This window comes from Cygnus olor, chromosome 2 (genome assembly GCF_009769625.2).
Source record: "Cygnus olor isolate bCygOlo1 chromosome 2, bCygOlo1.pri.v2, whole genome shotgun sequence".
Lineage (NCBI taxonomy): Eukaryota > Metazoa > Chordata > Aves > Anseriformes > Anatidae > Cygnus > Cygnus olor.
Window position 1 is genome coordinate 111,872,814 of NC_049170.1, and position 21,365 is coordinate 111,894,178.

General features: G+C 37.0%; 1 protein-coding gene across 5 annotated transcripts; it reads left to right on the top strand.

The window, feature by feature from the left end:
* Positions 1 to 1,391: 1,391 nt before the first annotated feature.
* On the top strand, positions 1,392 to 20,503 carry IMPACT (impact RWD domain protein). Of its 5 annotated transcripts, none has more exons than XM_040550185.1 (11): positions 1,393 to 1,527; positions 1,978 to 2,106; positions 2,882 to 2,934; positions 4,038 to 4,100; positions 6,933 to 7,018; positions 8,670 to 8,798; positions 9,087 to 9,235; positions 13,694 to 13,767; positions 15,344 to 15,434; positions 18,628 to 18,762; positions 20,300 to 20,503. In XM_040550185.1, the coding sequence occupies exons 1-11, from the start codon at positions 1,492 to 1,494 to the stop codon at positions 20,366 to 20,368; spliced, it is 1,014 nt and encodes a 337-aa protein (XP_040406119.1). In that variant the 5' UTR covers positions 1,393 to 1,491; the 3' UTR covers positions 20,369 to 20,503. The 5 variants fall into 5 exon arrangements, with proteins under 5 accessions (XP_040406122.1, XP_040406119.1, XP_040406120.1 ...); XM_040550186.1 differs by having other exon boundaries at positions 9,087 to 9,184; XM_040550183.1 differs by lacking the exon at positions 1,393 to 1,527 and adding an exon at positions 1,556 to 1,795 and having other exon boundaries at positions 9,087 to 9,184.
* Positions 20,504 to 21,365: the final 862 nt, after the last annotated feature.

Here is a 21,365-nt window from a genome sequence, read left to right on the forward strand (position 1 = left end):
AATCATTCTGGATTTGGATTCTGTTCTCCAGAGCAGGTACAGATTTTCTCAGCTTCCAAGAAAGGGGAAAACAAACCTTAGTTTCAAAATTTCAGCACCAAATCAGTATAAAAATACATCAGAAGAAAGCATATAAACTTACAAACAGCAAAAAAAGGTGATGCCCATACTTAGCACTGAAGCAAAAGAAAGATCTTTATTGATCAGTCAGTGCTATCTATAAAAGAGATATGTAAAACTTGTCAACATTGAACAAATGAACTGCATTTCTCTAAATGTAATGTAAACTGCTTGCCACACCTATGATTTTTCTGCAATCCTCTTTTAGAGGAAATTATGTAGTTATAAGAATGCCATTTGCTCATTTGAAATGACAAAAATGCAAAGTAAAATGACTGTATACGTAAAGTTGTCACTGAAATTTAACTGCTTATACAGTTTATTTTTAAAATAGTATGTCAGGAGTAGGATGGAAATAGCACCTGACGTGGAATTTTAACTCTGTGTCAATGTATGATGGAAGTAGATTTTGTAACAATTTACTAGTGTGGTATCTTGACCTAGGTATTTGGCACACTCACTGTATGAATACACCAGGTTTCCTTTCCTCAGGACAGTACTTAAATATACCCCGGGAATAAATACAATAGCTCGTTGTATTTGAAGATCACTCATTCTTTCAGAAGGATGTAAAAATGGTGCAGGGAAATAGCACTGCAGCACTCTGTGGATGGAAAGGTTAGAAGGAAAAGCTACTTGAGCAGTTATGTGGGAGTCAGATATGTCGATACTTGCGCCTGAAGGTGTTTTGGTCAGGGGATAGCTCTGCTTAGATAATAGAGTTTGTACATAAGAAGCAGAGGTCACAGGAAGGGAAGGTGCTGAGAAGAGCTGGGTAAGCACAACCAGACCTGACAGGACCGGTGCCAAGGTGAAGGACAGGGAGGGCTGCAGGAAACACCTCATAGAGGAATAAGCAACGAGAGGTGCCTCTGGCCCTGAGATTGAGACACTGGGGCCTTGGCTGCTGTGGCTTTTGGGTACAGCTGGCTGAGGCAGAAAAGGCAGCACGCAGGGAACCCACTGCACCCCGCGGGCAGTGACAGGACACACCAGTGCAGGGCTGGGCAGGAGGCACAGCCTCGTCCTGTCATCTCAGCCAAAACCAGCCGAGGTCTGCAGCTGCTTGGGTTTGTCTGTGCCTGCTCAGCAGCTCGAGCTAACGGCTTTCTCCGGCAGCACGCAGGGAATGGCGGCCATGAGGCAGCCCTCAGACCGGGTGCGGCTGAGCTGGGCTGGGCGAGCAACGCCCGACTCTCCAGGAGCCCGTGAGTCTGCCACACCGCCATTTCCCTCCGTCCCTCTTGCCAGCAGCCATCGGGCCTCCCCACACTAGCAATAGGGACGGGACGTAAGGGCAGCTGCCACCGGGGAGCTTGCGCAGTGAAGCCGCCCGCCCTTTCCGCCCTGCCCGCCTCCCCTCTGGCCCCGATGGCGGCGGGCGGCCCCGAGGCGGCCCAGCAGCAAGTGAGCGGCGGCGAGGAGGGCGGCGGGGCTGCGAGTGAGGGGCCCGCCGGGGCACGGCCTCCTCCTACAGGGCGGGCAGCGGATGGCTCCGTCCTGCGAGGAGCTGCTGGCCGGCTCCCTTCAGGCACCGGCGGGTGGCTGTGGGTTTGTAGTGAAGAGCCACTGCTGGTGTCTGCCTGCTAACGCTGCAGCTGCTCCCTGCTTCATTTCTGCTAATTGCAGCCTCATCCAGGGAAACAAGAGACCTGGGTGCCTGTGGAAGAACAGAGTGAAATTTACTTGTTCTGTAAATCAGGACTGGACCCCCCCAGTTTTTATGACCGCCTGTTACACTGAACTGTGTTTGTAAATAGGCAGTAGGGGAGCCAGGCTTAAAACCGTGGCTGGCACGCAAGGTTGTGTGTTTTTTGCTTTACTTCTTTATTCATCTTTACGCAATGCTCTTTCCAGATTGATGAAATTGAAGCCCTGTCATCCATATATGGTGAAGACTGGTGTGTGGTTGATGAAGATGAAAAAATCTATTGCATTAAGATTAGTGACTGTCTGGACCAGCCAAAGTGGACGCTCTGTCTGCAGGTACAGTGCTGTTGAGGAGTTTGACACAGAAATTGCAAGTGGACTCCTGCAGGGAAAAGCTTGTGCCTGCATGAAAGCCTTTGAAGTAGGATTTGATATCTCCTCAAACAGATTAAGAAGTTTTTGGATTGAAATCTTTGATACACTTTTCAGTGGTGGTTCCCGTAACACATCAATGTGCTTGTGACGTTGGCAGTAGTTACGTATCCTAATTCCACACCTGATAAAACCACATCTCAGTATTTTTCTCTGTCTCATTTTAGACAAACTGGTTTTGTACATTATCTTTGTATAGGACACCTGAGTGAATCTGGTGCAGCTGCTTCTAGATTTACTTTCTGCAAAGTGTGGAAACACAAAATTCAGATCAACTTGACCAAGTAACTTGCCACTTTTATTATTTCCAGTTCTGTAAACGCGCTTCATTTAGTGGAAGTAACGCTGAAATGTCTACTTGTGGAATTGCAGAGCCCCTTAAATTTAAGTACAGTCACCACGCAGGCAGCTCTTTTCACATTTCTTCTGCACTTCATTTTGCGTAACACTTCATCCGCAAAAAGTATGCCACGAAATATGGTATTTGTATGCATTACCGTTATTGGAATCCTAAATACAGATATACCTGTTTTCCTGTCATTCTGTAACAGCGTAGCCAACTGTTTTTTTCATTTGTAACACTGATAGTAGCCCAGGTGTTCAACGTTGGAATCCATTAGTAAAACTCAGGTAGCTGAGAGCAGTAGTATAGTGAACGTTTACCCTGAATTTCTTTCAGGTGATTTTGCCTCCAGGATATCCAACTGCAGAGCCACCTATTTATCAGCTAAAGTAAGTGAAGTTTCTTGCTGAGTTTTTTTCCTTCAGACACTTGTATTTCTTTCTTGAGTTACCAGTGTTAATTGTTTAAAGTGTAAGTTGAGGTTTAGTTAAGATGACTTCTTGAATTAAAATATCCTGGGAATAGTGGAATGTTTCAAGCAATCATATTTTATTCTTTCCCCCAAGTCAGCCTCATGAAGTTCACTATGATAGTCTGATCTCTTGTCTCAGAACTCTAATTCTTACACTATTATTTTGTGGCAAGGCAGCAATTAGACCATGGAGGTATGGTAGCTGCTACTTGACATATTGGACAATATCTCACCACTTTCTAGAGTGTACCACTCTTGTTTCTACCCTTCTTTCAGCTTGTAAGGCATGCTTTTCACCTGAGCACTTGCTCTTGTTAGGATGCAACCAGAGCAAGTGCCACTTTTTTCCTTCTCTGCTCTCCCCATGTCCCTTGGTATGAAAACCAGATGGCAATGGAAACATGTCAGCCAGACCCCTGATTTGGGTGATAGAGGGATCAGGCCTGCAGGGCATGACATGCAGCATATATGCTAAATTTTGGTCAACAGCATTGGCAAGGGAATGCAACACAGTGCTGGTAAATTTGAGGTAAAATTTATAGTTTAACGTGAGACTAAAAGGGTACAGATACAGAACTGAAGGACCATGCTAAATATAGTAAGCACGTTTCTTTACTATATTTATGTCCTTCACTATGTTTAGATCCTTCACTATAATTCATTTATTACATAATAAAATATAATAGTTACATTTTAATATAGTAAAAAGTAGTATGGTGCAGAAGGAGTCAGAAAGGTATGCTAATATGTAATGTGACTCTGGAGAGAATGGCCTACCATGAAAAATGAGTCCAGCTTACTTACCTGAGATATGGAAAGGCTGCCAAAGTTGGGAATCTTAAGGGAGAACTAGGTAATCATGCTTTTACCAAGATGTTTACATCTGAAATTTTGTAAGTGGGGATGATTGACAGTGTTTATTTGCAAGGTGTTTATCATGTTTATTTTGAAATGAGTGTTTGTTGAGATGATGGAGTCAACATACAGGCACCATTTTCATCATATTTCTCTTCATTCTAGTGCTCCTTGGCTTCGAGGAGAGGAGTACACAGAACTAGCAAATAGCTTGGAAGAAATATATATGTAAGTTACAGATTGGGGAATATAGAAAAAGATGATATATTTCCAGTTTCATGTTGTGCTCAATGTGTGCTTTCAAGTACCTGCTTGAACTAGTGGGTGTAATAAATGCTGCAGTAGCCATAAAACAGTAAGTTTCTTTTACAATCAGACAGTTAATGCTATGTATATACTATGTTTAACATTTTATGAGAATGAATTGTCTTAAATGCCAACAATTTTCCTTTATGTTATTTTGACCTGGTTCTCTAAGGATGGAGGTCTTCATTTTGGCTCCTAATTTTGAGATACTTTCAGAATTCGGTGATATTTCAGTATGAGAGTATATTTCTGTATTTGGATGTTAAACTGCAGGATGTGAAAACATTTCTTCATGTCTTAGAGCATAAGTGACAAAACAGTTTTTCTTAAAAGACAGCTAAGGGATAAGTAGGTTTTGAAGCAAACACAGTTAGTAGAGTCTATTAACTAGAATCCGTAACGTAACAGACCATTTATTATCACAGTGTGTAGCTAACAACTCATGATGCATGAGAATAAATATAACATTTAGAAATACTCAAATTATATGTTTTTGAATTGCTGTGAAATTGGGGTGTTAAGTGTAGTAGTTATATGTGGCTTATTTAAACCTTTCAGATTCCAAAGATAATTTAAACTAAATGAAATGAAAATATGTCATAAGCAAGCATGGTTGTGCCCAGAATTATGACATCTGAACTTCTTGCTTAAGAGACGTGTTTTAATGCCGTAAAATAAGGGAGACAGCACTTAGCTTGCATGAGGTTTGTTTTTGTCTAATTACGTAGTTATTTTGGGTAACTGGATTTCTTATAATTTAAGCAAGCAAAATTAAATTAGAAGTGTTAAAAAAGCACAATGATTTAAAGTTAAAAGTTCAATGGGATCAAATTAACCACAGTGGAGGAAAAAGCACAGATTATCATTGACTCTATCCAGATTCATTGGACTCTCTACCAGAGTCAGAGCTGCTCAGTGTCCTTCATGAGCTCTGTCCTGAGCATCTGGAGCAAGTTGCCACATGAAGACCGCAAGGAGGAATAGCATGGCTGTGAAGCACTCTCCCTGTTTTTACTACAGTCTTGTAGGTTGTTACATTTTGCTAGTTAGATAAATCCCTGGCAACTCTGTTTTTGTCGCTTGTTGAGAGCCCTTGTTGCTCTCCTGTCATTTTTGTTTGTTCAGCAGGAAATGAATGCGTTTGTACTTTAGACCACATATGTCATTTCAGATTGTGTTTAAAACCCTTCTGGAGTTGTCACTGATGTGCACAGTGTTTGTGAAAGCCTTTTATCAATCCAATGTTGAAACAGTTGTCAGGTAAACATAGTTACTCTGCATTGTTTACAATGTGTGTTTTAGTCATCTAAATTGCTTAGTTTTGCAATCTAAAACAATACGAACCATACTGTTAGTCACTCACTATGTCCTCTTAAGGAGGTGGGAAAAGCAGATAACGATTGATCACAAATCTGTTTTGGGATGCACAAAGTGCGTAAAACTGAAAAATGCAGAAAATGTTTGGATTTTTTATTATTTTTCCAGATACTCTTCTGGTATACTTACTTGTATACAACAGAGAAATCTTATTCATTGTCTAATCCCTCTCATTCCATCATTAACATAAATGTAGTTCTTCATGTTTTAAAGTAGTGCTTCTGTATGATGAGCAGCAGCATGAAATCAGGGCTTTGACTCGTTCTGGAGTCTGTTTGGATTTTGGGGACTAAGCTGCAAGTTTACGCATTCTTTATTTTTGCCTGAATATTTTTCTTAAAATATGTAAATTTGTTTGAATTACTGATTGAATTTGACAATAGTACTGTATACACTAAGCAATACAATTTTGTTACTGATGTGTACTTACATGCTGCCCCAGATGGTGGCAGTAAAAATAAAATTATTAATGAGAGACCATGAGTTGACTAAGGCCCTATATCTTCAGTTCTGGTTTTGAGACAAAATATGTCTTGAAATATGTCACAGTTCATAAGCATGTTAAAATATAATTTGGAGGATTATTTTCAGGATACCATTTTCAATATATTTAGGGATGTTTGGGTCCTGCTGCACATAAAGGCAGTGTTTCATAACTCTGGATGTGCACATAAAACCACTTATCCCATTCTCCCCCAGTACCATAAACATGCCTGTGCCTGCTAATTAAGGACTCATAAGCTTAATGATTACCTCTCCTATAGGACCCAAACTCCTGTGTATTAGGACCCAGTGTGTCTGCTACCACTGACCTACTGTCACAGTCCACCAGGTTTATTTAGCCCCTACTGAGTGCATGAGGGGAAAGAGAAGGGAGGCTGTTCCAAGGAAGAGACATCCAAAACATAAAGGGGAAACGTCCCCTGCAGCCACAGAGTGGCCAAAGGAGCTCACCACTGGCAGCAAAGAACTTTTTGAAGAGAAAACTGATCAAGAACAAGCTCAAAGGCTGGAAGTGCTGGCTTAGTATTCTTTTGAAAATACCGGGAGCTGTCCATTTTTCTCTTCTTGTGGTTGCTTTCACCTTCTTTATATGCCAGAAAGTTTCCATCAGTTACCTGTTTTCCTTTATTATTGGTGTTTTTAATATCAAAAAAAAAAAGCTATAAGGAGGCAGATTTTCACTTGTTTCACATGGTGAGCTGCTTAGATAGAATATTCCACAGGCCTCTCTAAGCTCTTTATCTAGACTGTAAAATTGTATTTCTGCATGTCTGAAGTCTGCATGTTATTTAATGTAGATACTTTCCAAGTAAAATCTGAAGAAAAAAAAATGTGTATATATATTCTTCATTCACTGTGACTTTTATCTTCCAGACAGAACCTTGGTGAAAGTATTCTTTATTTATGGGTGGAGAAGATACGGGAAGTTCTGGTAGAAAAGGCACAGTCAGCAGATCCAGGTATTTCAGAAAATACATGGGTTTTTCAGTTTACTTCTTCATCTGCAAAGTAAGATTTCATTGAAAGTTAAAGATCTGTGCCCGGTTTCGTTTGACCTAGATAATAGAAAACAGTGTCTAGTTTGATGGCTTATTGTTCTACAGCGATGGCTTCCGTCTTCAAAAAGCAATAGGGGAAAAAAAAAAAAGGAAGGAGGTGGTTGCAATGAACTAGAACAAAGTTCTCAATTCTCTCAGATATTAAATTACTTGCGTGAAAGCAGAGTGCTGCATGCAGATGCATTATGCATCTTCCTCTGTTCTGCTGAGAAATCATTCATAGCAGTAATTAATTTCTGGAGCTGAGTGCACTCTTGGAGGATTGGGATTAGCCTGAAAAGGAGATAAACTTTAGTGGAATATGCAGACAAATAACCAGGCATGCCATCTCAATTGCATTGTGCTGCACTGGGATGAGAAGTTACGTCATCACTAGAATTGCAGTGATTTTTCTGCTTTTATAGTGACAGTTTGTGTAAATTCACTGCTGCTCCTTCCAGAAGTGGTGGGGCCTTTTTTTTCCCTTTCATTAAAGTGCTAAGCTACCATGAAATGCATGAGTGATGTGCCTGCTTATGCATGTGGCAGAAGGAAATAGGGATATTATTAATGGGGAAGATGTTAGCTCATTCCTGTCAAGAATGAAAGACTGAAGAAGAAAAAAAACCTCACATTTTCAGTGCTTCTTCATGATAAAGTCTAGTTTTAATCTCTCAGTAAACTGTACATTTGGCTACTACATTGCACAAATTAAAAAGACATTTTTCACTGACAGGACTAAAGGAGTGGATACTGAGAAGTGAAAGTTTTGGTTTAAGTATTGGAAGTTTATTGGGTATTTTGACTGCAACCTTGGGGCTTTTATTTCTAATAATTTTTCTAGGCCTTTTGAACATGCATCACCTTCCTCTCTCTTATTAAAAATACTCGTGTTACAAAAACTGCATCATCACCACATCATAGGTCCTCCAAGGAGGAAATTAGATTGTGATACATTAACTTATCACTGTTGTAGGTTCTGTCTAAATCCACTTGCCAGAGTGCTAGAACTATATGATATTTACTCTTCTGCAGTTGACTGTTATTTTTCGTATGTCCTGTGCAGAAAAGAAAATAGGATTTTGGGAATCCCAGAATGCTTGAAACATTTCCAGAGAGATGTTTCAAATCTGATCATTTCTTAACCTTGTTGAGTACCATTGAACAGCAGCTTTACATTTTTCCTAAACTGACCAATAACTTACTGGAGAATTTGTGAAATACCAGATTATTTTATTAGTCTAAATTCAGATTAAATTACCATCAGCACCATGAAATTAACAATTAGTGCTATTGTAAATGTTTAATGGAAATGGTAAGCGTGAGTGTGAGTTATTATTAAAACAGAAGATACTGTGGATGGATTTCATGACGTGAATATTGTATTCCTAATTCTAAATATGATTTTATTAAATACTGGACAAGGTATTATTCTGCTCTTCATTTATTCTTACTGGCAAGCTGATTTGAACTGAAAAGACAGACACATTAGAGAAAAAGAATTAGAAAATTTGTATTACTTGTCTTGCAAAAAAAAAAACTTGTAATAAATCTACTGCTTGTATGTTACTAGAACCAGATATTAAGAAAACCAGTGAAGAAGTTGACGAAGATAATGGAGATGATTTTCTCATAGACTATCAGCCTGTTCAGGAAGATCCAGTTAAATTGTTAAATTATATCACCTCTGAAAGTCAAGAAGGTAAAAAAGGTTTCCTCATTAATTGTGATGAAATCGTTTATGAGAGAGAGGCCCTATGTTTCTGTTTTTCTACTAAGCTTTTGAGTAAAATTAGTAACATTTAAAATTATAATAAAGATTAATAACAATCGCGAATAACCCTACATGGTTTTGGTGGTTCTCTGTTATCTTGCATACTTAACTTTAACTAATCTCTTTTGAAAGTTAAGACATTCTTTACTTTTGTAGCCATATGTGTTGTTTCAGTATCCTTAAAAAACACCCAAATGCTTCCTTGTTTGTGATCAGTAGATGAAGAGCTGCCATCCATACATCATGGAAACCCACTCACAGATAGAAGGAGTACTTTCCAGGCACATCTGGCTCCTGTGGTGACAACCAGACAAGTTAGTAGAGATCAAGCCTACTCTTTTTGTCTGTACTTTGAGATTGACAAGGTATTACTGAAATAGTTGCAATTAGATGAATTTGTCTTTCTTTGCATTTTTGTGTTGATATTATCTTAAGTAGTCAGCAGTTTTTGGTTTTCATTGTCAGCTAAGTAACTTGTGTCAGCTCTGCAATTCTTCCTGGTAGTTTTCCAGTTCTATTGTGGAAGCGGGTGGATGTTGCTATCCCTTACTTTTAAGTGTGTTAGATGTAGGGCAGAGAATAAGAGCGTTGCATTTTGACTTTTGGATGTTTGCAAAGTTTTCATATGATACATGGAAGTGACTGAGTCTGTTGTGTTACTTGTGAAAGTGAATTAAAATCAGCTTATAAATATTTTTCCCTTCTTCAGAAGGTGATTCTATTGAGAAATACATTTGGATAATGCGTAAGTAAATACTTAGACGTAAATGAGAGGGGTAAGCATGCTTGCAGAGTTGTGTATATCCACAACTAGAAAAAAATGTCTGCACTGGTTCCTGTCTCTTATGGGAATCAGTGTTAAATATGGATCTAGATAGTGTGCTAGAAAAGGACAGCTGTATTTTGTTTCCCATCGTGCTTCTCTTCTTTCAGCAGTTTAACACAAGGTAAAGATTGTGTCATTGTGGTTAATATTAATGTGTTTTTTTTGGGGGGGTGGGGTGGGGTTATCCAGTTGCTTTTTGGACCAGAATGAACTTTCAGAATCTGTGGTACTGTATGAAAATACACCTTGTGTTTGCTGTCAATCAGTTGCTTGTAACTTTCTTTCTTGCACCTCTCTGCTTTTTGTATGCAGTTGGATTTTGTAGACATCTATCATGTTTCACAGACCTTACTTTTCAGTTTCCCAGGCTGAAGACCGACTTCCCCAACTATTTTGGTACTTCTTGGATGAACTTCCATGTGTGCAATCATTTCTCGTTTTCCAGCTGCTTCTGCTTTCTAACCTTTCTGAGATGCAAACCAGAACTGTACACAACACTGAATGCAATCACACCAAGGATTTATGGAGTGATAGAAAGAGGTTTTTTGTTTATTTTCTGTGTTCTTTTCCTGATAATACCTTTCAGTTTGCTTTTTTAACCTCTACTCGGCACTGAGCTGGTGCTTTCATAGAAATGTCTGTTACAACCCCAAGATCTCTTTTTGTGAATGCTTGTAACAAGTTTGAGTCACTTTGTACATCACTTTGCACATCACTTTGCATCTGTTAACATCTCTCTCCTCTGATGATCCCTGTTCAGTGTGGAAACTACTGATCTTCTTGTCTTCTCATTAGCTAGCAGTTACACCCTGGGAATATTTTCCTCTTTCCTTGTATCCAATTCTAGTTTTTATTTTAAAAAAATTTAGAAATGGATTTTGTCAAATATTTTTTGAAATTCCAGGTGGGCTAGATCAACTGGAAGCACATGCTCAGTGACTCTGAAAGAATCTTGACAGATTGACAGATTTTAGAGGCATAGTTCCCTGTACAAAAGCTGTAGTATCTTAAGCTTTTTTTTTTTTTAAATACCATCAATTAATTTGCCTAGTACAGTTATAATACTTGTTCTGCAGTTCTCTGAGTAGTTCCTGGAGTACTTTTGAAATGTTGGTATCACAGCAGTCACCTTCTGCCGCACCAGGCGGTTTCAACGGGCAGGTTAGATACCTCAGTTACAGTTCAACACCTTCATGCTCCAATTCCTTTTAAACTTTTAAATACACGTGATCTCATTTTGCTGATTTGTTTCTATTCATCTTATCAGCTTGCTTAACATTATTCTGTGGTAAGGCTCCACTGTAGTATCCCTGCCTGACCTTTTTTCATAAATACTGTACATTCATTTATTATTATTTTTTTTGTGCTACTGCTGTATATTTTTTGAGCGATTCTTCTGTATTATATTTATCTGCTGGCAGTACAGATTTCTGGTAGGCTTCAGCTTATTGTGTTTGAGAAAATATTATTACAAAATAGTATAAAATATAAATATTATAAAATATTATTATAGCTTCTGTTTTCACACCTGCAAAAATACGCCGTGCCTTTCACATCTGTCTTGACATCTATCATGTTTTTCTCTGTCCGAATACATCATAATGTTTTGAACATGCCTTCAGCTTTCTTGAGCTGTTCTCTTAGTGCTTCCAAAGCAAAAGCAATTTTATTTGTTACTCTTAATGTGGAATAACTCAATGTTTTAAAATACTTAATGTGTTACCATTTTCACTAAAGTAGCATTGCGCTTTAGGGTCTTTCTTAGCAGTGCTCAGTCCCTATGAACTGTGAGTTTTTATGAGCTGCTTTGCTTTATAAAGAGAGGGAATTGGAATCATTGACTTTTTGATTTTTAAAATATTCTCACTCTGATTTGTGAGTAAGATCGTTCCTACCTAAAGGAAGTTCATGCATGCAGACACAGGTTTCAGAAAGGGCAGGTCTGTGTCAAGAAATAGTACTTAAAGCAGGTTAATAACTTCCCTTTTGCATGCAGAGATGTTCTTAATTTCTTCTTTTATGACTTCTTTTTAAAAGCAATGTATACTTTAATAAACCTAGGAATTTCAGGTCAAGGCTTCTTGTTACTTGCATGGTATAAAGGTAGTGTCAAATCCATCTGCTTTGATAGAGTCATACTGTACAGTGTGAGGGGATCAGTCTGCGCTGCAGGGAACCTTTACTATGACATGGGCTCATTTTTATGAAAGAAAGCAAAAAGAGGTGAGGAGTGAGGTAAAACATTGTCCGTTTAGAGAGCACTAACTTGTTTATTAACTGAAGTGATTAGTAAGTGCATTGTCGGTATGTTACAGTGATGGCTGTTGATGTTTAAGACAGTACACAGATTGCTGTGTAAATTCCTTTATTGAATATTTTAATGCAGCTTTCAGTAATGACAACCAGCATAATACTGTAGTTATTTACATAAAATAATAGGTTACTATAAATTTTATGAGGGGGAAAAAAAGTGATAGGTATATTTCAGGTAGCAAGCTAGATTTGATACTAGATTTGGTACCATTGCTTTTCCTTGTCTCTGTCTGGTGTGTTTTGGCATTTAAAATGTATGTGGTTCTTGGACTTGACATTGATTTAGAAAGGTAGGACTAAGAAGTGATCTGTTGTTTAAAGGTCGTTATGAACAGGTGCTTCACTGATGTGTAGGGAATTTTCCCTTAATTCCCTAAATCAAGAAGAGTAGAAAGGGGAGCAGGGAAAAAAGGCTCATGATCTGCAATAGAAGAAAAGATAGGTTACTGCTTAGCTGTGAGATGTCTGTCTTAGAGGTTTATTGCTAATACAGACATACAGTGAATTTTTGAGAGATATTTTCTGGAGCCTGGTAGCCAACATATAACTAATGTCAAAGGTGACAGTAATTTCATATGCTTTGTACCCTAAATCCATGTATTAAAATGTTTATGAAAGCATATTAAGTAATGTGAGTTGTCTTTCTTCAACATTCCACTTCAGGGAAGGGGACAACAGGAGAAAACGGGTGTCTGAAGCAATGTTCTCAGTTCATAATAGCATTTTTTTCATTGAGGTATCTTATATTTGAGATAATCTTATATTTCTTCAGAAGCATTGGAAATAGCACAGTGTAGCTATGACAGATATTAAATACGAATACTGATTACTTCTCAGAGACGTTTTTCTTTGGAATGAAAAGCAATTTACTTACCAAGCATGTTTTTCCAAGCTTTCTCAACTTCAGTCATACTTTGCTCAAAGTAATATTAGTTATGCGTTGTCTACCAGAACAATGTCTTGATCAAAGCTCTTTTTACTAGACCACGTTGAAGTGTTGAACAATTGCTAGCTTGTTTAATTAGAAACAGAAGCTGCACTAATACTGATAAGTGTTTTGGTACTTCTTAAGAAGAGAGATCGATATAGTGGGAACATCATTTTTTTGTGGAATACTGACTCAGACCCACAGAGGAAAGCTGTTGTTTTTTTTTTCCAATTCTTTTTGTGAAATGGAAACTCTGAAAAGCAAGTAAGTTTGAGTAAAAAGAAAATCTAAAAGTGAAATGTGGTAGAACTTTCCAAACATCGTGTTACTGTGATATCAGTAAAAGTAACGTGTAATGTGTGTAATGTAATAGGAAAACATGTTGTGCCATTATTCCAGCTTAATGTTACACTTGAAATAAGCAAGTAGTTGTAATTGATCCTTAATACTGATTTAAAGTGTTTTCTAGATCTCACTCTCTCTCTCGTTTAGTAAATCAGTTTGATACTTATACGTGTTCAGCAATAATATGAATGCACTGATTCAAGAAACAGATGTCTGCAGTATCCTGGAAAATAGCATGGGGGTACTGAGAAGCTGCTTGAGTTAGCAAATTGAATATTTAATTCATTTTATGTCAAAATGTAGAAGTGCTTCCCTATAGTACTGAAAAGGAGGTGTTTGTTTAACAGTAATAGTGAGATGATGTGTATGAAATCCCCTTACTGAGCTTTTTTCTGTGTTTTTTTTTTAAAGGTAAAGAGAGTTCTTGAAAAATTATATGAGAATAAGAAAATTGCAAGTGCCACCCACAACATATATGCATACAGGTGAGAGATTAATAGTGATTTTTTTCAGTGTTCTTTGTCAAGTGAGTGCAGGGCATGAGAAAAATAAAATGCATCAAAGAAATTCCTTGCTAATAAGAAACTACTCCCATGAAGATTTATTTGCGTGTTAAAGGTTTCAGGCTTTATTTTGGACTTGAGATCAAGAAAGTGCAACATATAGTAAGGAAAAATATTAAGATAGTGAAGCAGCACTAGGAATAAAAACCAAAAAAAAATAAAAGCGGATTTGAACATGTGTTGTTAGACTTTATATAGGGGGTGTGAGCAAGGCAATGCTACTTCATCCTGAACTAAATGTGGTTTTATTTAGGCAAAGTGACATTTTTCAACCTGACCTTGCATTTATAAATGGCTCAAAGATTTCAGTTGAAATAAGGGCTGAAGCAGAAAGCCTGATGCAGACACCTGGCATATGAAATTTCCTGAAATACATGAAACTTCAGGGAAAATGGGAAACAGATAGTAATGAGTTTGGCAGTGGTCTATCCCTGGCAACTTTTGTGAACATAGATTATTTGAAATGAAACAGTCTCAGTCCAGATAGCGATGTAGGTTTTCTGAGGAATGTGACAGTAAGAGGAGCCCCTTTCATTGCTGGAGGAACTGGTCATCTGAAAAAGCGCGTATAGAAGGTGATCCCTTCATGCACATCCTGGAGTGATCCTAATGAAGCACGAAATGAGAGTAAGTGAAAGCTTACCAATGTATCTACCTAAGTTAAAGGTTTCTATAAAGAGAGGATTTCTATTGCTGCTGCTGCTGATGTGACACCTTCCACTCATACTATGTAAATACACTTCAAAAAAGCAACAGAAACGTAGTTACTGATTCATATTTTTCATCTAAAACTAGCTGCCTCTTTGTCATTGTGTCATGTGTATATTAACTAAGGGTGGAAGTTATGAAATCAATTAGGTAACAAAACAGTAGAGTTCCGAGCATTACTTCTGTAAATTTAGACCTGGGCAGCTGTCCTTCATTTGAAACAACATGCCCCAAAGTCTCCCGGAGTGCCCCCAGTATAATTCCTCAGGCTTGCTATATTCTGTCACAGGTCTGCTTTGGAGGAAGGCTCAGTAAATGGCATGGAGAATCTGAGGCAGAATTTCAGTAATAGTTTTACACTGCTGCTGCTGAAATACAGACCTAACAGATTACTAATAATCACTTCTGTCAGAGTTATTCTATCATGTAGGTGTGTACCATATATAATTTGAACCTGCATCTGATGGAGTTGGTTGAAACTACATGTAATTATTAGGCTAAAAACCTAAGGATTTTTCTTACTGGGGACTTTACACTGGTAATGAATATGGAGTTAACCTGAAGTAGTTACGGTATATGTAACAGCTTCTCAAGGCTTGTTCCACTGTAGAGATAAATATTTGTGGTTTACCCTAAGCCACATCCTGTTTTCATGTGAATGTCCTTAGTGGAGAAGCAGATTGATGCACTTGCTTATGAAAGATCTCTGAGACTTCGTTAATCACTTAAAAATGTTAGTTGATTGAGTTTTCATTAATTCTTTATTATTATTATTTTTGTTTTGTTTTAGAATATACTGCGAAGATAAGCAGACATTCTTACAAGACTGTGAAGATGATGGGGAAACAGCAGCAGGTGGACGTCTTCTTCATCTTATGCAGGTTATAGAAATTAGTCTTTGACTTCTGGAAGTCTTGAACAGATTTTAAAAAATCACTACAATGTGACTAATAAACTTATACAAGATTACTTTAATTCTTGCTTTGCTGTTGGCCCAATAGGTGATTGCTTACTCAGAAGTCAGAGAACAGACTGTTGTATACATGTAATGAATTGGATTTTCCAAGTCTTGGATCATAAAGATTCCTATGCTTCCTATATGGTGTAAGATGGATAGAAAATGAAGACTGGAATGAGCTGATTGACACAACCTTTACTTCAATTTCCTTGAATATTTGTAACATAAAAAGACACTTCTATTTGAACTTGCAGAGTAAAGCTTCAAATGCAAAAGGGAATGGGAGTGAAGCAGTTAAGTTGTTCTAACCATTGTATGTATTTCTTTGTGCTGTTTCCAGGTCTGACTCTTTAGCCCTCGTATTTGCATATATTTTAGTTTTCAGATGTGGAACTAATATTCCCTCTACAAAGTTACTACTAAATGTACATTGATAAATTTTGATTAGCTGGCATGATAGAGCCCCTTGTAAAGCCATAAGTAAAATACCATAACTACAGGGAACAGCTGGATACAGTTTATGCCTCAAGTCACTTAACTATATCAGAACACTAATTACTGTTTTTCATTTTGATTTTCGATTCACATCACCTTCAGAACAAAGGTTTTCTTTTCCCATCCTTTGCTTGCTTGTATATTCTGTCATTTAATGTGCTGTACTCTTATTACTGGAGACTGTTTTAAAGTTGTTATGTGGTGGGTTTTTTGCTTTTTTGTTTTGTTTCGTTTTAAATTTCGGAGATTTCTCTATTCAGGAAGAAACATTATAATTGTAAATATTTTAGCACTTTTCATTTAGAACTTTTTGAAACTTCCTAAGTAACTCAAACTTGACTTGGGAAGGAAAACTTAATTTATATAATATATGCAAGTATATGTGGTAAGTGTGAAAATACTAGTGTAGTCATAATAATGTAAAGAATATCTTTGCAGTTACTGTACCTCAATTTACTCTGAGCTTATCAACTCTTTTTCAGTATATTAATGTAAACTCTTGAAAGGTGCCAAATTTACTGTGTCTGCTTAACGGTCCATAAAAATCCAGTTTAGAAAATGACATGAAATTTCACCTTTCAAATGTGAACTGATAGTAGTTATTACTGGGAATACTTTTGTTTTGGAATTATGATTCTGCAGAGATCAGAAAAGTGCAATTTTCACTCCTGGGAAAAATTGTAGTAGTTTAAAGACTAATTTCTAGTTGTTCATATAGTTCTCTTAATTCTTCTCTTGCAGACACTTAAGACACATGATATGGGCATGAAAATCAGGTGGTTTAATACAGTTATTGTTGTTGTAGTTATAGTTCTTCTTTTGCAATAGAAATCTTATCTTGTTTCAGATAAACCTAGCACTTCAGTCAAGATAGCACTTTCCGGTTACAAGAAACAGTATTTTAGATTAATACTTTTGAACTCAAAGTTAGAGTTAAAAATTTCCTAACTGTTTGACATCCTGTTTACTCTGAACAGTTGCTATAAATTGACTTTATGGATGATGTGTAAATGTAGAGTAGAAAACGCCCCTCAGAAAAACTGCCCTTCCTTTGTGTTTTTTTTTTTTTACATTATCCCTTAAACTTTAAAATTCTAATAATGTTTCTGTTTTCACAAAGGTAGAGTCTTCTAAGAGGATTTTTCAAATTAGTCATATACATATATATATATATATATATATATATATATACACATATATATATATATTTTTTTTTCCTTAATGGAGATGATGAATGGTTGTTAACCTGCTTTATAGATAACTGGCTCTTAAGGTGTTTTCCTCACCTTCCACTTCACCAGATCGCCCTCTGTCTTGCAGACCACAGTGGTTTTGCTCAGCCTTATGCAAATAAAGCTGTTCTTGCTGTGTCTGGCCATCTGTATGCACTAGTGGAGCACTGCACAGGACTTGAGAGTAAGCTGTTTGTGAGCGAAAATCTTTCACAGATATTTTAGATGCTTTAGTTTGAGGAACAAATTCGGGGTCATGGTCACAAACCATGTCAAAAAAGCCAACTTGTGATTGTCACTACATGTTTTCATGCAGTAATGTATTTCTTATATTTTGGCAAAATGTGTGTGTGTGACATTTAGTCGGCTGGAATCACTGTATTACTAGCATTTGCTGCTGCTGGAGATCTTTTTGAGGGTAGAATTGCTGTAAGGCAGAATAATGGCTGGTTTTCGAGTCTAGTCAAGCCACATTTAGCTGTCAAAAATAAAGCTGTTGAAGGTCTGCGTTTCTTGCCTTTAATTGCAATAAAGGAAGTCATTGCTTCTGTTTAACTCTCTCCTTGACTTTGTTGCCGATAGTCTTAAAAACACTATGTAAGAGTTATTTAGTTCCTTTCCGTTTCCTCCTTTGCTAATACAATTATTTCACGTTGTGTGAACTTTATATATGCCTTTTGGAATTCAGAAAGGAACTGCTCGGTTGTAAGGGATGCTAACTCAGACCAAGAAAATACAGATGTTTTTCTGTGTTATCCAAGAGTTGTTGCTAAGTCCTGCACTTGGTAACAGTAGTAGATTATTCCACAAAATCATAGAATATCCTGAGTTGGAAGGGACACAAAGATCATCAAGTCCAGCTCCTGGTATTATGGCATTTTAGGTATCCATATGAACCATGCCTTACGTACCCGTTCCCTGGCTGCTATTAACTTTATCCATCATGGTTTCCAAAAATGTGGATAGACAATCTACGTGGTGACAGAGGTGCTTTGGAAATAAAAAGTGTCTTATTAAAAATAATGAAAGTAACTCAATAAACGTCCCTTTAAATAATGCCTGAGGCCTTTGATACATGGATGAGCAACTGTAGAGCACATGAAATAACTTTTCACCGTTTCTAATGGGATATATTGACTCATTTTACTTTCAATTTACCTTTGAGTAGAAGCTTGGACAGGGAAACTTACCACAACTACTGAATCGTTGTTATTTGTTACCTTCTGACTTCTGTGCTATGTGATACAGACATGAATGCAATTTCATCTTAAAAAGTAGGCTTTTTCTATTAAGAAAGATATCAACAGTAAAACTAGTTCAATAAAAAAAATCTTTTTTATAGTTGTTTGTTTTTGTTAATTTTATTGTTGTTGCTGTTGTTTTAAACAGATTTTGGATGTCCACAATGTGTTAGTTGTGGTATCCCGCTGGTATGGAGGTATTCTGTTGGGACCAGATCGTTTTAAACATATCAACAATTGTGCAAGAAACGTCCTTGTGGAATACAACTATGTACATTCAGTGGTAAGTTTCTGTCACTTAAAATGAAGGTGTTTATATGTGAACTTGTGCAAACTGTCACTGTTAGATGAAGCAAGAAAAATACTACCCATGCCATCCTCCGGTTGCTTTGATGCACTGGTAGGGAGTCTTTGCACTGATCTTATGCCTTACTAATAACTTCTTTCCAAAGGAGTTAGTGACCTGTAAATGTGAGGTGCGCAACGGAGTGCGGCAGGAGTGGAGGGCTGTGGTCCAGAACACCAATATGAGGCTTGAGGGAGGGCAGGAAGGGTCACGCTGCTTTCTGTGTGTTCAGAAACCAGGCAGCTGCTGCCTCTCATGCTTACAGGTGTGCCTGGTTCTAGTGTGTAGACAGACAGAGCTTGGGAATCACTGTAACTAGTAGGAATTTTAAAATGCAAATGCTTTAATAGACACAAATCATTTTCAGAATCATAGAATATAACATACAGCATCATAACAACAGCAAATACTATTAAAAAATAGATGATAGGCATCATTAAAAAATCAAGCTAGACTAGAAGAACTCAAACGATCTAACAATAAGTGTTACAGAAAAGATGAAGGGAAAATGTTTCAAGGGGGCTTAAATTACTCAAGTGACAAAGTTCCAAATGTCTTTATACGGCATTTTATGTCAGGGATGTAGGTAATTTAATTATCTATTCCTGTTTTCAACATTCTTTTCTTCATCCTCAGAACAGCATATTAGATTTGTGTATGTTATATGCAAATACTAACACATGCTACGATAGCAGAGTTCAAACATTTTGTTAAGGTCTGTTTCCATGGAAGGGAAGAGATTAAAATGTCCCATGTTCAGTCAGATATACATCTGGCAAATTCCTTCACCATTTTGAGAAACGCTTGAGATGAATGCTTAATGAATTTAATTACATGGATCATAATCTACCAGTGTGTTGAAATCCAAAATAAATTTTAAACCTCTAACTAATACAGGAAAGTATAGTGAGACAGTATAGCTAGAAAGTAAAAGTACAAAAACTCATACATTGATTGACTTTTCACATGTGAAGAAATATCTTGTTTTTCAGAGTTGGCAGTCAGAGTAGTACAACAGGGTGTTGTTCCATTAAGACTGGTAAAATTTTGTTTTTCCCCCATTGTAGATTTGCTTTGTCTAGGGAAGCGGTTTTATTGTGCCGGTGTATGGTATATCTCTTGATAGGGCCACATTCCACACTAGGAGCAGTTTTGCAGTATAGTGTAGAAGTATTCCTATACTGGTAACGTCCTCCTTGAACAGAAATGGCTTAGATTATTTTTTACACTTGTTTTGTTGTTGTTGGCATAGCTATGTGTATAATTTTAGCATTGCTGAAGGCAGAAGTTTCTAGATAGCAAGCAGACAAAATAACAAAACTGGTTAAATACTTTACAGTTCAAAACTGTATCAAGTCCCAGTGAACTATGAACGCTTCATATTAAAAATAATTATTGTGAGTGACTTTGAGAGAATGTTAACAATATATAAGAATGTTGTTTTAAATTTTGATTTGCTTGTTTTTCATTTCAGGATGAATCATCTAAACAAGCAGGAAAGAGCAAAAAAACAAAGAAGGACAAGAAGAGAACAGAACACTAATTTATTTTTAAAATCTATAAAAAGATTACTTTGCACATATTTATACAAAGGAAACTTGTACATTGTTGTCTTATCAAATACAACAGACATTTTGTATTCAACAGAGAATTCAGTAAAGCTATAGATATGTTTTCATCTTGTTTTGTGATTTCTTCTGCTGTTGAGGAATAGAGCTTAGGCACAAGTTTTCTCTGTTCATATACATCTTAGCATCTTTCTGTGAGGGTGTTGTAACATCTAGAACCATTTCCCCCCCCTCAGTGATGGCTGAAAGAAATTTCTTCCAAAATTCTTTGAGGATCTTTCTGTGTCTTTCAGACTCTGGGAGCCTATCAGAAACTTGAGAGTTAAGTATTGTGTAACTGAATAACCGGTGATTTCGTCAAAGAATATGGGGCTTTTGAAATCAGACTGTTACAGCTAGTCACGAACATTAGTAAATGTTCTGAAATTAGTTCTGTTGATGCAAAGTAGGAAAAAAAGGTGTTAAAAATATTATAAACACTTGGGTTTTCTCCTCATTTACTAATAGCTTCCAGACTTTTCTCTAAAGCATTACAAAAAACTAACTGGTAAATCGCTGGTATTTTTCACTTACAAAGGATGGACTTTATTTATCTCTTGTTTTTTGTCTATTTTGTGTTGTTTTTTTTTTTCTTCCTCAAGTTAATTTCTAAACTTTGTGATCTTCGAGTTATTAGCATGAGTCAGAAATGCGTTCTTAGGTACAACTGATATATTTTACTCACATAGTAATGTCAGGGCTGTAAGTATTTTTAATGTCATTTCTCTGGTGGCAACTGCATAATTTAAAGGTGTGTCTGTAAGACTAGCTTATTTGACCACCAGTTTTGTGTATGCCTTTTGGCTGATATGTTTTTACACTTAACTGTTCATCGCAGTAGTTCAGTAGGGGTTCCCCAGAAAACCTTCTGCAAGGCAAACTTCATCTAATTAAAGTAACTGTTCAAATTTTGGTACAGCAGCAGAAATATTC

What these genes read in the sequence shown, in the direction of transcription:
- IMPACT (XM_040550183.1), top strand. Translation starts at nt 1,610, where the DNA reads ATGGCTCCGTCCTGCGAGGAGCTGCTGGCCGGCTCCCTTCAGGCACCG. An exon ending in GGTGCCTGTGGAAGAACAGA is followed by an intron (nt 1,796 to 1,977) that starts GTGAAATTTACT and finishes TGCTCTTTCCAG; the next exon opens with ATTGATGAAATTGAAGCCCT. An exon ending in CCACCTATTTATCAGCTAAA is followed by an intron (nt 2,935 to 4,037) that starts GTAAGTGAAGTT and finishes TCTTCATTCTAG; the next exon opens with TGCTCCTTGGCTTCGAGGAG.